At 44.6% G+C, this 12,278-nt stretch overlaps 1 protein-coding gene and 1 long non-coding RNA gene across 6 annotated transcripts in view; one reads left to right on the top strand and one right to left on the bottom strand.

The window, feature by feature from the left end:
* LOC143527558 (uncharacterized) overlaps window positions 1-12,278 on the bottom strand; it is a 65,156-nt gene that overhangs the window by 13,420 nt on the left and 39,458 nt on the right. Inside the window, exon 2 of the long non-coding RNA XR_013134168.1 lies at window positions 4,017-4,329. This is a non-coding gene — a long non-coding RNA (uncharacterized LOC143527558). The remainder of the gene's footprint in view (window positions 1-4,016; window positions 4,330-12,278) is intronic.
* On the top strand, window positions 2,453-11,259 carry LOC143527556 (uncharacterized). Of its 5 annotated transcripts, none has more exons than XM_077022860.1 (19): window positions 2,453-2,748; window positions 3,244-3,426; window positions 4,107-4,263; window positions 4,499-4,570; window positions 4,694-4,809; window positions 5,014-5,076; window positions 5,159-5,229; window positions 5,328-5,520; window positions 5,646-5,729; window positions 5,825-5,920; window positions 6,045-6,260; window positions 6,508-6,626; window positions 6,850-6,976; window positions 7,214-7,299; window positions 7,442-7,583; window positions 8,023-8,159; window positions 8,273-8,387; window positions 8,611-8,665; window positions 9,633-11,259. In XM_077022860.1, exons 2-18 carry the CDS (start codon window positions 3,247-3,249, stop codon window positions 8,662-8,664), a joined length of 2,028 nt encoding a protein of 675 aa, XP_076878975.1. In that variant the 5' UTR covers window positions 2,453-2,748; window positions 3,244-3,246; the 3' UTR covers window position 8,665; window positions 9,633-11,259. The 5 variants fall into 5 exon arrangements, with proteins under 5 accessions (XP_076878975.1, XP_076878974.1, XP_076878972.1 ...); XM_077022859.1 differs by having other exon boundaries at window positions 2,455-2,748; window positions 6,039-6,260; window positions 6,511-6,626; XM_077022857.1 differs by having other exon boundaries at window positions 2,455-2,748; window positions 6,039-6,260; window positions 9,711-11,259.

Here is a 12,278-nt window from a genome sequence, read left to right as displayed (position 1 = left end):
TTTTGGAAAAACAAATTTCGTTGAAGCTCAATTTATTGCATTACATATGTACATAATAAATGTTATGTTTTGTGGGGCAGTCATGGACTGGAGGTAGGGAACTGGTCTTGTGACCAGAGGGTCATGGGTTCGATTCCCAGACCTGAGGCCATGACTGAGGTGCCCTTGAGCAAGGCACCTAACCCCAACTGCTCCCCGGACGCCGGGCTAGGGCTGCCCACCGCTCTGGGCACGTGTGCTCCACAGCCCCCTAGTAATCACTGGTGTGTGTGTGTGTGTGTGAACTGCACAGATGGGTTAAAAGCGGAGGACAAATTTCGATTGGGGTGTAAAAAATCACAATTGACAAAATATGGCACAATTACATTTACATGTTTCATTAATGATAAACTCACATGTTGTAGCCACATGTTATATACCCACTGGCACATTTCTTCCCAACCACCCTATCTGGCAATGTTTTTCTATTTCAGCTCGGTTGAACAAGACAGCACCTCCAGCCAAGCCGCTGAAGATGCTCTCCACCATTAGCCAGCTCTCCTCCCTGGGCTCTGAGAGTATCCCTCATCACACCGCCCCTCTGTATGAGAGTGAGGAGTTATAGATCTTAGTAGTATTTGTTTTTTCCTGATGTTAACTGCAGAATGACGAGCACCATTTATCTTTGTACTTACATAATGCAATTATGTTAAAGTAGTCCTTCTCCCATCCTTTGCATTTTGTCAAATGCACTTTAGCTTGTGGTTCTCATTGTATCTTTCAATAAATTAGATGTAAGAAGTAAGTTTGCCATTCCAACAGAATAAACCGCCTCCACCACTGAGAAATGCCACTGACAGGTTGTGACAATGTGATGGTGTATTTTTTTTGTTGGGATTTGAACAGTTCAATATCACAAGCTTCAGCACTGGAATTCATTAAAAATTATTTGTGAGGCCTTTAACAAGTGACAGTGTGCTGTGTCATATTTCTGTTTGTTCCATGCATGCTAACCCTAGCCTCTGCCTTCAGAATAGCTTCAGTCCTTCTTAGAATTCTCCTCTGTGCCCAGTTGTGCTGAGATTGGACCAATGAGGACCATTTAGTCATGTTGATCAGTTGGTTTACATTAATGTTTAGAACTCATGATTAGCAAGGCAATGGAAGGCACTTTACTTCATTCTGATGATCATTAAATCACTTTTGAATTTCTTCCTGCTGTGTTTCTGGATTAAATATCTATACATTTTGAAGGTGTGGTGTTTGATCTGATCTTACAAAATAGCCTTATATTCCTTGTCCATTACACAGCCACATACAGCAATCATCTGACATAAGGACAAGAACAGGTTGGTCGTCATGATGTTTCAAAGCTCAAAAATATTTTTATTTATTTATGCATTAATTTGAATTGGATAGGATCTAATTGGATCAAAGGGGTGCTGCACCAGATCTGTACTATCCAAGTCTATACTTGTACAATGTACTTTCATCCCCTTAAGTCGTCGTCTATCCCAGCTAGCTTCAACTTTTGTGGTTTGTCTACACTTTCCATCTGATGCCATGATTTCTGACACTTATCCTCTTACTTCACTAATTAATTTGGCCATTATTGCATCAACAATGTGAGCACAAAAACTATTTGGTCATTTTTCAACTCAGATGTTGTCGTGTAACCTTAAATTGTTTTGAAAATTCTCATATAAAAGTACTGATTCTGTTTCGTAGCTGAAACATAATGGCTTCATGTTCAAAACTATCACCCATATGCTTGCATTTGTAATTATATTTTATTTACTTTTAAATACTTTGTCATGTGTTCTTTCCATTATTTTGTACATCTGTACATCATTTGAAGATTTTGCCTTTCTGTCATTGTGTTTTAAATCAAATAATAATACAAACTATGTAAGGGCCATATATTTACTGTATAAATAAATACCAGCTGCCTTATTCATACATCCTATACAAAATCTAATTATTATATGATTATGTTTTGCTGGCAAAATGAACAAGGTGTTAACTTGTGCAATGGCTTGGGATTGTACAGAGTACATTTACTTAGACCAACCAAAATCTCGCCTAGGGCACCACATTGGTCAGGGCCGGCTCTGACTCTAAGTCAGATATATGTCCTACAGCAGCAAAGAAAACACTGATATAACATGTTAATATAGCATCCTGAACTGGTTTATAATTTTACTTTATTAATGAAATATATATATTTATATAATTTTACATACACCTTTATTACCCCTTCTCTGAAGGGTTAGAAGGGCCTGACTGCACACCACTGCAATATAGTGCTTTTCAAGCACTATAATAATAAGAAGAAGTATGAGGAATAAGCACTGTAATATTTTTGTTGAATTTGCATGTGGGATAGCATTAAGCTCCAGTGATGATTACTAGCCCACCCCAGGTCTTCCACAGACAGCTGTAACGGGACTGTTTTTCCTTCGCGAGAGTGAGCCGTCCCATCACAACTGCGCTTTAGCTGAAACGGAAGCATGTCCGCTACGCACCGCACGCCGTTACTATGTTTTTATATGGAAGCTGCATTTTGATGCGGTTCTCGTCAACACGCTGACGTCACTACGCGGCATTTTAGAATCTAAACAGAATCCCAAAGTTTGTGTTCGAAACGAGACCAGAGTTGGTTGAACTGACGGAAAGTTTTGCGTTTAAAAAGCGTTCAATACAGAAACATCGGTTACATTCTGTTGTACGGCTGTCTGTCTACAGAGGTAAACGGTACAGACTACAGAGGTAAACATTTCTTTACACATTAGTCACTTCTTAATGAAGACGATAAACGATATGATGCGATGGATTTAAATTATTTACTTCAAAGCTAATCTGTAGTCCTGTATGCTAGCTTGTTTTTGTTTGACTGACGATCGCTATGCGGTTTAGCGGCTTTGTCCACTTCTGAAGTGAGAGTGGATTGATTATAAAATCGTATTTGGCAGGTTAGATCGTTTAAAGCTGAAAACAGCTGTCCGCGTTATCCTCGTGGCATGCCGTCCGTCCCTTTCGCTCGTGTTCCGTTTGTTTAACTTGCTGTCTTCGTAAGAGCGTCTCTGAACTTTGGTACCTGTTTAAAACTGTACGTTAGCAGCTTTGGTAACTTATTTTAAATGAGTTATTTATACCTTACACTCATTTTTACCCCATTTAAACGGAACCTAACACGTTAGTTCTATTGATGTGTAGTTACATAATCAGGGATGAAGGTGTTTAGCTGCGCCTGTATTTCTTCAGGTGATGGAGTCGTTGAGTGAGATGGAGCAGCGCTTGGTGCAGGAAGGACTGTCTGTGGACGCCTCCAGCTCTGAGCGTCTGGCTTTGCTGTGGCGGCTCTACGTGGAGAAGGACAAACGCGCGAGAGAGCTCACTCGGAACATACTGGAGCTGCGCTTGGAGCACGCGGCGGAGCTCAAAATCGTGAGTGTGTTTTCGAGCGATCCTGAATTGGCGAGATGAGTAAATGAGGCTATGGTAATTTTTTAGGATCACGTAGGAACAGATTTCTGTATCCAATGCACGTTGTATGTGTTTCTCGTGTGTTTGGCACCACGAAGACACTGCAGCCAAATGGTTTTCAGAAGACCATACTGCAGAGTCCTGAAGAGAACCCAGACCAAGTAAGGCCACACAGTGTGGTTTGGTTTTGTTATGGTTAATAATTTTTTTGTTAAAATGCAGTTTGGCCCAGAGAAACCTACAAACGTTCTTTCCCCACAAGGCTGAGTGCCTGCAAGGGCAGAGTCTGTGGAAGAAGACTCCTGGAGCTCAGACCAGTGCCGCAGACCATGGAGAGGGTTCACCCCGTACTCTACACTGCTAATGCTTTATTATAGTTTGATAGGAAGAAACGCCGATGTGTGCCTGTCTCCCCCTTCCTGGCTGAGAAAACCAGCAACCTTTCTGTATTTCACCAGCAAATTAACCTGGCCTGCTCTTCCTTCTGACTAACTAACCTTCTAACCCTCTGAGCACAGCAGCCCGACGGATGATGCAGCATGCATGCTCACCTGGGATGGAAAACGTCTACAGCGTGCGTGTTTCTGTCAGGTTCACGAGTCAGTCGTGCGCTGAACACGCATTTTTCTGCCCTGTTTAAGGCGAGCAGGCGTTCTGGTCAGGAGAATCTCCTGGAAGAGCGGAAGTGTCTGGAGAAGGATGTGGCTGAGGCGACCTCCAGGCTGCACATGGCCCACGGGGAGATCCACCGCCTCACTGAGGAGCTGGAGTCAGCCCGCTCGGCCCTCAGAGCCTACGGTGGGTGTCTGAGCAGGGACGGCCTGATCTCATCCACAAATGGTCGGATGTGCTGTCCACTTCCTCCTGTGCAAATAAGGAGGAGGGATGAGGGGAAATTTAAGTTATACTGGCCTGATGTAGTGTGTGTGTGTGTCTGTGTGTGTGTGTGTGTGTGTGTAAGCAAGCATCCATGCGTACATGTCTAACATAAGCGTGTCCCTTCATAACGTCCTTGTTTCTGTGTTTCTTTCAGAGTCAGAGCTCCAGGCTGCTCAGCTAGAAATTGAGCAACTTAGACAGGAAATAGAGGACTGGAAACGCCATGGTAACACACTCTTTCACATTTTTTTCTATCCTCAGCCAAATTAAATGTACATGATTAATTGGTTTGTAATTAGAAACAGTTGCTCAAGATTTCAAACAAAGAGAGAAACTGTTCTTCCTACAGATGTGGCTGAACACATCAAGGTAGAGGAGGTGAAGGAGTTCCTGGTGGCAGAGGTCCTTCAGCTGAAGACCACTGTTCACAAAATGAACACTGACTGCTTGCAGTTGCTTGAGCTGGTACGAAGAGATGAGTTAAACATCTAGTGTTATAGAAATGTATGGAACTTTGAGGAAGTCATTTCATAAAAGTTTATTAAATGGGCATTGAAGGATCCTGTGGAAGAAAAAATAATGGAATTATGTTTTCATGCAATATAATAATTATTAATATTATTCATAACATCATAATACAAAGTTTTTCAATCCTCTTTGAATCATTAGGTTAAAGACACTGACAGGGATGAAGGTGACAGTGACGAGGCGTTTACTCAGAAACTGTCAAAGGTTAAACAAAGCACCCTCACATTCGTGGAATCTCTAGATCCTCAGCACAAATTCGAAAATAACAGCTGTCTGCTTCCTTTAGAGTCAGATCCTCAGCACGACTTCTTCATCTAAAGTTAAGAGGAAGAAAGCACTACAGGACATCCATAAGAGGTGGGCACTTGATTTTTACTCGCTTTCAGTATTGTCAGTGGTTGTAATAACTGACGAGTCAGTTGGTTAAATGGTGATGTGTGTGACTGATTCTGTAGGTGCCGCGAGGAGATGGAGGAGATGGAGGCTCGGCTTGAGCAGGAGACCCTGCAGAGGAAGAAAGCAGTGGAGGAATGTGAAGATCAGAGGAAGAGGAGGCAAGTGGCGGAAGACCTTACCCTGCAGCTGCAGGAACTGCAGGAGCAAAAAAATTGCGACCATGAGGCTGAAATCCAGCACCTTCAGAAGCAGGTGAGAGTCACCAGAGGGTTAGGGTGAAGGTTAGATGGTGAGGGTTAGATGGTTGTAATCCTGGTGAGGGTAGTATAGGTCTACCAGATGATCAAAGCAAAATGCTGTCTGCTGTGCATTCACAGATAGATCTCCTGGAAGAAATTGATGAAGTCAATGTTGAGAAATCTCAGAGACAGGACAGGAAGTGTGCGCAGCACCTGCAGCTGGTATGGAGGGGAGACGAGTCGCTCTGATGTTTGTGGAACTCTTTGACTCTTAGCTACGCTTTTTGACTAATCCTCTGGCCTTGTGACATTCTTAGCTGGAGTCTCTGACCACTGAACTGGACTGGGTCAGGACCACACTTCATGAAGAGAAAGAGCAGGCCAAACAACAACACTTGGCTGAGCAGGCCAAGGTGAGCACGGGCTTCAGGCTAACATGTAGTAACAGACCACAAATGCACAGAGTGGAAATGCATGGTTATCTTAAACAGGGTTGTTGGAAGCACGTGTAACATGTTCACTTTGACTCAGCTGCAGGACTCCTGGACATGGTGCAAGAGGCTAAATGAGGAGCTCAAGAGGACTCGTGATCTCCTCATGAACAGTGACGAACAGCTGCTTGCTCAGAGTGAGAGGAACAGCCAACATCACAGCAGCATCAACGTCCTAGAGCAAGACCTGGAGACGTGCCAGCCTCAGGAGCAGGACCAGTACCTGTTCCAGCACGAGCAGGTGGAACCTGTGGTGAGAGAGGTAAAGCCTGTTTGCCAAGTGTCTTAATGTTCACAGTGTGGAATGTGAACATGGAATGTAGATGACAGAGTGCCTTACACCTGGCCTTTACACCTGGCCTTTACACCTGGCCTTTACACCTGGCCTTTACACATGTCCTTTACACATGTCCTTTACACTGGACCCTTACACCTGTCCCTTCTTTACACCTGTCCCTTACACCTGGTCTTTACACCTGACCCTTACACCTGTCCTTTACGACACCCAGCAGCTAAATGCAGAGAAGACTCACAGCAAACACACCAACAACCTGGAGCTGGAGCTTAGGGACATGGTGGCTGAGATGTCCACCTTGAAGAATCAAGTGGAGAACTCCCAACAGCAGTGGTACTGAGAGCTGCCATCCACTAGACTAGTGCACTCCACAGACTAGTGAACTCCACAGACAATTACAGTAAAAAGATATGATTTATGACATAGTTGTAAGAAACATAAGGAATTTGTTATGCGGTTCAGATCAAAGTGGCTAGGCTCTACAATATTAGCAAGGTGATGTGTGATAGGCTCCGCCCTCTCTGAAACCTTTTTTTTGCTTCTTAATGTCATACAGGAAGCGCTTAGCAGTGAGGGAGGAGGAGCTGCGGCTGGAGGTGGAGTCACTGCTGGCCAATAACGCTCAGCTGAGTCAGGCCAAGGCGGAGCTTGCTCGGCAGGTCCAAGACCTGGAGATAACTAAGGTGATTCTTTCACACAGGTCTCTGCATGGTTAGGGCCAGGGTTAGGTTAATCTAACCCTAACCCTGCAGTCTCCATACATGACCACTAACCCACCACATAAAACAGTCAGTGTCAGACAGAGCTCCCTCATACATATAGCTGTATCATACACAATATAGCTGTTTTATAGCTGTCGTATAGCTAAGCATGAAGGCTGTTCTAAGAAAGCACTCTGTGTTTTATTTTCAATAAATAAGGAGAAACTGACCCTCAGCCAGCAGGACTATGAGAAAGTCCACACGCAGCTCCAGGAAGCCGATGTTAACTTGTCCTTTCAGATCAGGTAGACAGACGCCTAACCATCATACGTACGAAATTCTCCATTTGAAAGCACTACGCATGCTGGTTTCACGCTGCCATTTTAAACATGCTTAGAAAAGTACTTATTCCTTCTCCATTTCTAAACTGATTCAATGTGTCTCCAGCAAGCAGCATGACAGGAAGCTACGGCACAGAGAGAGACTTTGCAAGGCCAAAGAGGTGTATCTCAGGGAGACGGCCTGGCGAGACGAGAAGATCGTGGAGCAGCAGAGGGAGCTGGAGATCCTCAGCATGCGTCTTCAGAGGGTAAAGCGCATCTGAGGATAGTCAGATACTGAGATATTGAGGTTCAGGTTGTTTCTCTCCAAGAGAGTGACATGGCGAAGATACTGAGATACTGAGGTTGAGGGTGTTTCTCTCCAGGAGAGTGACATGGTGAAGATACTGAGATACTGAGGTTGAGGGTGTTTCTCTCCAGGAGAGTGACATGGTGAAGATACTGAAATACTGAGGTTGTGGGTGTTTCTCTCCAGGAGAGTGACATGGTGAAGATACTGAGGTTGAGGGTGTTTCTCTCCAGGAGAGTGACATGGTGAAGATACTGAAATACTGAGGTTGAGGGTGTTTCTCTCCAGGAGAGTGACATGGTGAAGATACTGAGATACTGAGGTTGTGGGTGTTTCTCTCCAGGAGAGTGACATGGTGAAGATACTGAAATACTGAGGTTGTAGGTGTTTCTCTCCAGGAGAGTGACATGGTGAAGATGGTGCAGACTGAGAACGAGGCTCTGCTCCTTAACAAGAAAGAGCTGCTCTGTCGGTTGAATGAAGAGGAGGGTGCCAGAGCAAGTGCTGTTGCCACAACAACGTCCATGCACCGAAGGTTACAACACTGAAACAGTTTCCTCTTTTCTTAATACTGAAGATGGTGACGGTTATCTTCTTCCCATCTTGTGAGTTTTTTTTACTGATAAACATGCACTTTTTCTCATCCAGGCTGGATCTTCTTAAGAAAGAGCTTTGGCAGAGAGATGAAAAGCTGATAAAGTACATAGAGCTTGACAACCTCATTAGACAGCTGCTCAACTGCCAATCGCTCACTGCTTCTGAGGTTTGTGTTTTAAATGAATACCCTTTAATTACTGAGAACACTGAAATGCTGCTGAAAGGTTGAATAACAACTTAAGTACATTTCTTATCAACTCCTCATCATCCTGAGAGAAACTTAAGTGTACTGCCAGCAGCCCTGTGTGACTTTGATGCTCCTGGGGCGATTCTCCCAGGAGACACCTGGCCTGATTCACCGAGCCTCATTCCCTTCTGCTTTCATACAGGACCTGAAGAGGCTGATATTGTTAAAGACCCAGATCAGTGAGGGCACTGTGTAAGGTAAGACTGTTTTTCCATTCCTAATAATCCTTGACTAACATGTCATTGGTTGCTATTTTATTTTGTAATTCTTAATTTAAAAACTAGAACGTTATAGAATAGTGCATTGTTAAATTTGCATATGATTTGCATATGACTACATCACAAAGCTTGGGGTGTTTGAGAGGAATGCCTGCATGACTTTACCTGTGATTATGGGCTGTTATATGTGTAGTGTTGCGTGGAAGCACTCCATATATATTTATGACATGGAAATAAGTTGTTGATTCATTATAGCAGTGGGATACAAAGACAAAACCCAAAGCATCCGGCAAAAAAACACCAGATAAAAATATCAGCTAAAGACATTTCTGATATTAAGGACAGGCCTACTGTTTTTCAAACATTACAAAGCTAAACTATCTACATTTGCACAAATACTACAAATGCGATACCACTCGCTCGCAGAGGTTTAAATTATGCTGATGGCGTGGAGGAACATTCACTGATAACCATACATCTATAATTATAAATCCTTTAAATTTACAGTGCTGTCGGTAACGGTCTACCACTGTAGATTTGTGTACCCTCCTATAATCTTAATTCGACATTATTGTTAAGCAGTATTCTGAACTAGTCATTTAGAGCTGTCTAGATGGATGTCGGCTAGTATCTTTCACCCAGGAGACTGGGGTGACCCCTAGCAAAAGGCAGGGGTCAGCTCCGAGAGGTAAGGTAGCCGGGAGCGGTTACTGGGTGGAGTAGCCTCGCCCCAGGGAGGCACCCTGCGCACTCAGGCACCACGGACGAGTGGGGAGCAGGTTGCACTCCATCCACACACCATGGGGGGCTCAGCGGTCAGAGGCCCGCTAGGGTGTGATGGCCCTGTGACCAACTGGGGCGTGGTTGTCATCTCATTGATGGCCCAGTCGGTCCAGGGCCACGCCCAATGAGGGGGAGCTAACCTATTTGTGTGTTTGTGTTACAGCTCCAGGACTGCAGGAAGCAGGTCTCTGCCTTGTCCCCGCCCAGTGAGGAGGAGCTACTCTGTGTGTTTGTGTTACAGCTCCAGGACTGCAGGAAGCAGGTCTCTGCCTTGTCCCTGCCCAGTGAGGAGGAGCTACTCTGTGTGTTTGTGTTACAGCTACTGGACTGCAGGGAGCAGGTCCCTGCCTTGTCCCCGCCCTCCCCCTTTGTTTTGTGTGCTGCCACTGTGTTCCGCACACCCGGTGGAGGGGAGTGCGCCTTGGTGGGGGGGACTGTCACGGTATGGCGGGCCCCCTACTGGTCGCCTCCATCTACAGTGGCAATTGTCCTGTTGTTGTGTTGTGTTCGTCCCTCAGGTGGGTGGAGCCCGCGATCCATCTCACCTGAGGGTCATTTGTTTGTCTATATTTGTCTTGTGCGCGTGTGTGAAAAAAGAGTGAGCGTATGAGAGTGCGCGTGTGAGGTGAGCGTGCACATGTGTCAAAAAAGAGTGCGCGTGTGAGCGTGCATGTGTGTGAAAAAAAGTGCGCGTGTGTGAGCGTGCGCGTGTGAAAAAAATAGTGAGTGTGCGTGCGATCGTGTGTGGGGAAAAAAGAGTGCACGTGTGTGAACAAAGGAGTGCGCGTGTGTGAAAAAAAAGTGCTACAGCCTATAGCGGCAGTTGTCCTGTTGTTGTGTTGTGTTCGTGCCTCAGGTGGGCGGAGCCCGCGATCCATCTCACCTGAGGGTCATTTGTTTGTACCAGTTGCGCGTGTGAGCGTGCACGTGTGTGGGGGAAAAAAAGAGTGCGCGTGTGTAAAAAAAATTGCTACAGACTACAGCGGCAGTTGTCCTGTTGTTGTGTTGTGTTCGTCCCTCAGGTGGGTGGAGCCCGCGATCCATCTCACCTGAGGGTCATTTGTTTGTACCAGTTGCGCGTGTGTGAGCGTGCACGTGTGTGGAAAAAAAAAGAGTGCGCGTGTGTAAAAAAAAAAGCGCTACAGCCTACAGCGGCAGTTGTCCTGTTGTGTTGTGTTCGTCCCTCAGGTGGGCGGAGCCCGCGATCCATCTCACCTGAGGGTCATTTGTTTGTACCAGTTGTGCGTGTGTGAGTGTGCACGTGTGTGGGGGAAAAAAAAATTGCTACAGCCTACAGCGGCAGTTGTCCTGTTGTTGTGTTGTGTTCGTCCCTCAGGTGGGCGGAGCCCGCGATCCATCTCACCTGAGGATCATTTGTTTGTACCAGTTGCGCGTGTGTGAGCGTGCACGTGTGTGGGGGAAAAAAAGAGTGCGCGTGTGTAAAAAAAATTGCTACAGACTACAGCGGCAGTTGTCCTGTTGTTGTGTTGTGTTCGTCCCTCAGGTGGGTGGAGCCTGCGATCCATCTCACCTGAGGGTCATTTGTTTGTACCAGTTGCGCGTGTGTGAGCGTGCACGTGTGTGGAAAAAAAAAAAGAGTGCGCATGTGTAAAAAAAAGTGCTACAGCCTACAGCGGCAGTTGTCCTGTTATGTTCATCCCTCAGGTGGGCGGAGCCTGCGATCCATCTCACCTGAGGGTCATTTGTTTGTCCCAGTTGCGCGTGTGTGAGCGTGCACGTGTGTGGGGAAAAAAAAGAGTGCGCGTGTGTAAAAAAAAAGTGCTACAGCCGACATTGGCAGTTGTCCTGTTGTTGTGTTGTGTTCGTCCCTCAGGTGGGCGGAGCCCGCGATCCATCTCACCTGAGGGTCATTTGTTTGTACCAGTTGCGCGTGTGTGAGGGTGCACGTGTGTGGAAAAAAAAAAAAGAGTGCGCGTGTGTAAAAAAAAGCGCTACAGCCTACAGCGGCAGTTGTCCTGTTATGTTCGTCCCTCAGGTGGGCGGAGCCCGTGATCCATCTCACCTGAGGGTCATTTGTTTGTACCAGTTGCGCGTGTGTGAGCGTGCACGTGTGTGGGGAAAAAAAAAGAGTGCGCGTGTTTTAGTTTTATTATTAGGATCCCCATTAGCTGCTATCTCAGAGCTGCTATTCTTCCTGGGGTCCAAAAAGACAAACCACACTAACAATACAAGCCAACTTAATAACAATAACAACAATCATAAAATTAAAATTAAAAATTAATACTAACAATAATAATAATAACCATAATAATAAGAACAATAATAATAATCGTTACCATTATTGCCATTATCATTCTCACCATCACCATAATGACATTATCAACAATATCAACAACTGAATAAGTAAAAAAAATAAAAAATAAATCCGCTTATAAATAAATACAGCAGTAACATAAAAAAGAAGTTTAAACTAAAAAAGACAATTTAACTTAATTCCATTAATTTATATTATTTGTTAAATAATGTTTCTTAATTTGTTTTTTAAACATAAATTTGCCCTCTATTTTAAGTAATGAAACTGGCAATGAGTTCCACTCCTTCATAGCTCTATAAATTACAGTTCGGCACATATAATTAGTTTTTGCTCTAGGTAATTTGAAATAGTTTTTTGTTGTATATCTTGTGGAATTGATTTCTCTTTCTTTTACACGCTCCATTTGACCATAGAGCTCCACTGGATGTTTTTGTTCATATATGTTTTTAACTAATCTTACAAGGGTCATCTTGCACCTGTCTTCAACCTTTAACCATTCAAGTTTTTCATGCATTTTATTAGTGCTTGTTCTAT

The sequence above is a fragment of the Brachyhypopomus gauderio genome, chromosome 11, assembly GCF_052324685.1.
Source record: "Brachyhypopomus gauderio isolate BG-103 chromosome 11, BGAUD_0.2, whole genome shotgun sequence".
Classification (NCBI taxonomy): Eukaryota; Metazoa; Chordata; class Actinopteri; order Gymnotiformes; family Hypopomidae; genus Brachyhypopomus; species Brachyhypopomus gauderio.
Note: the sequence above shows the minus strand (reverse complement) of the source record. Positions and strands in the feature narration are given on the sequence as shown.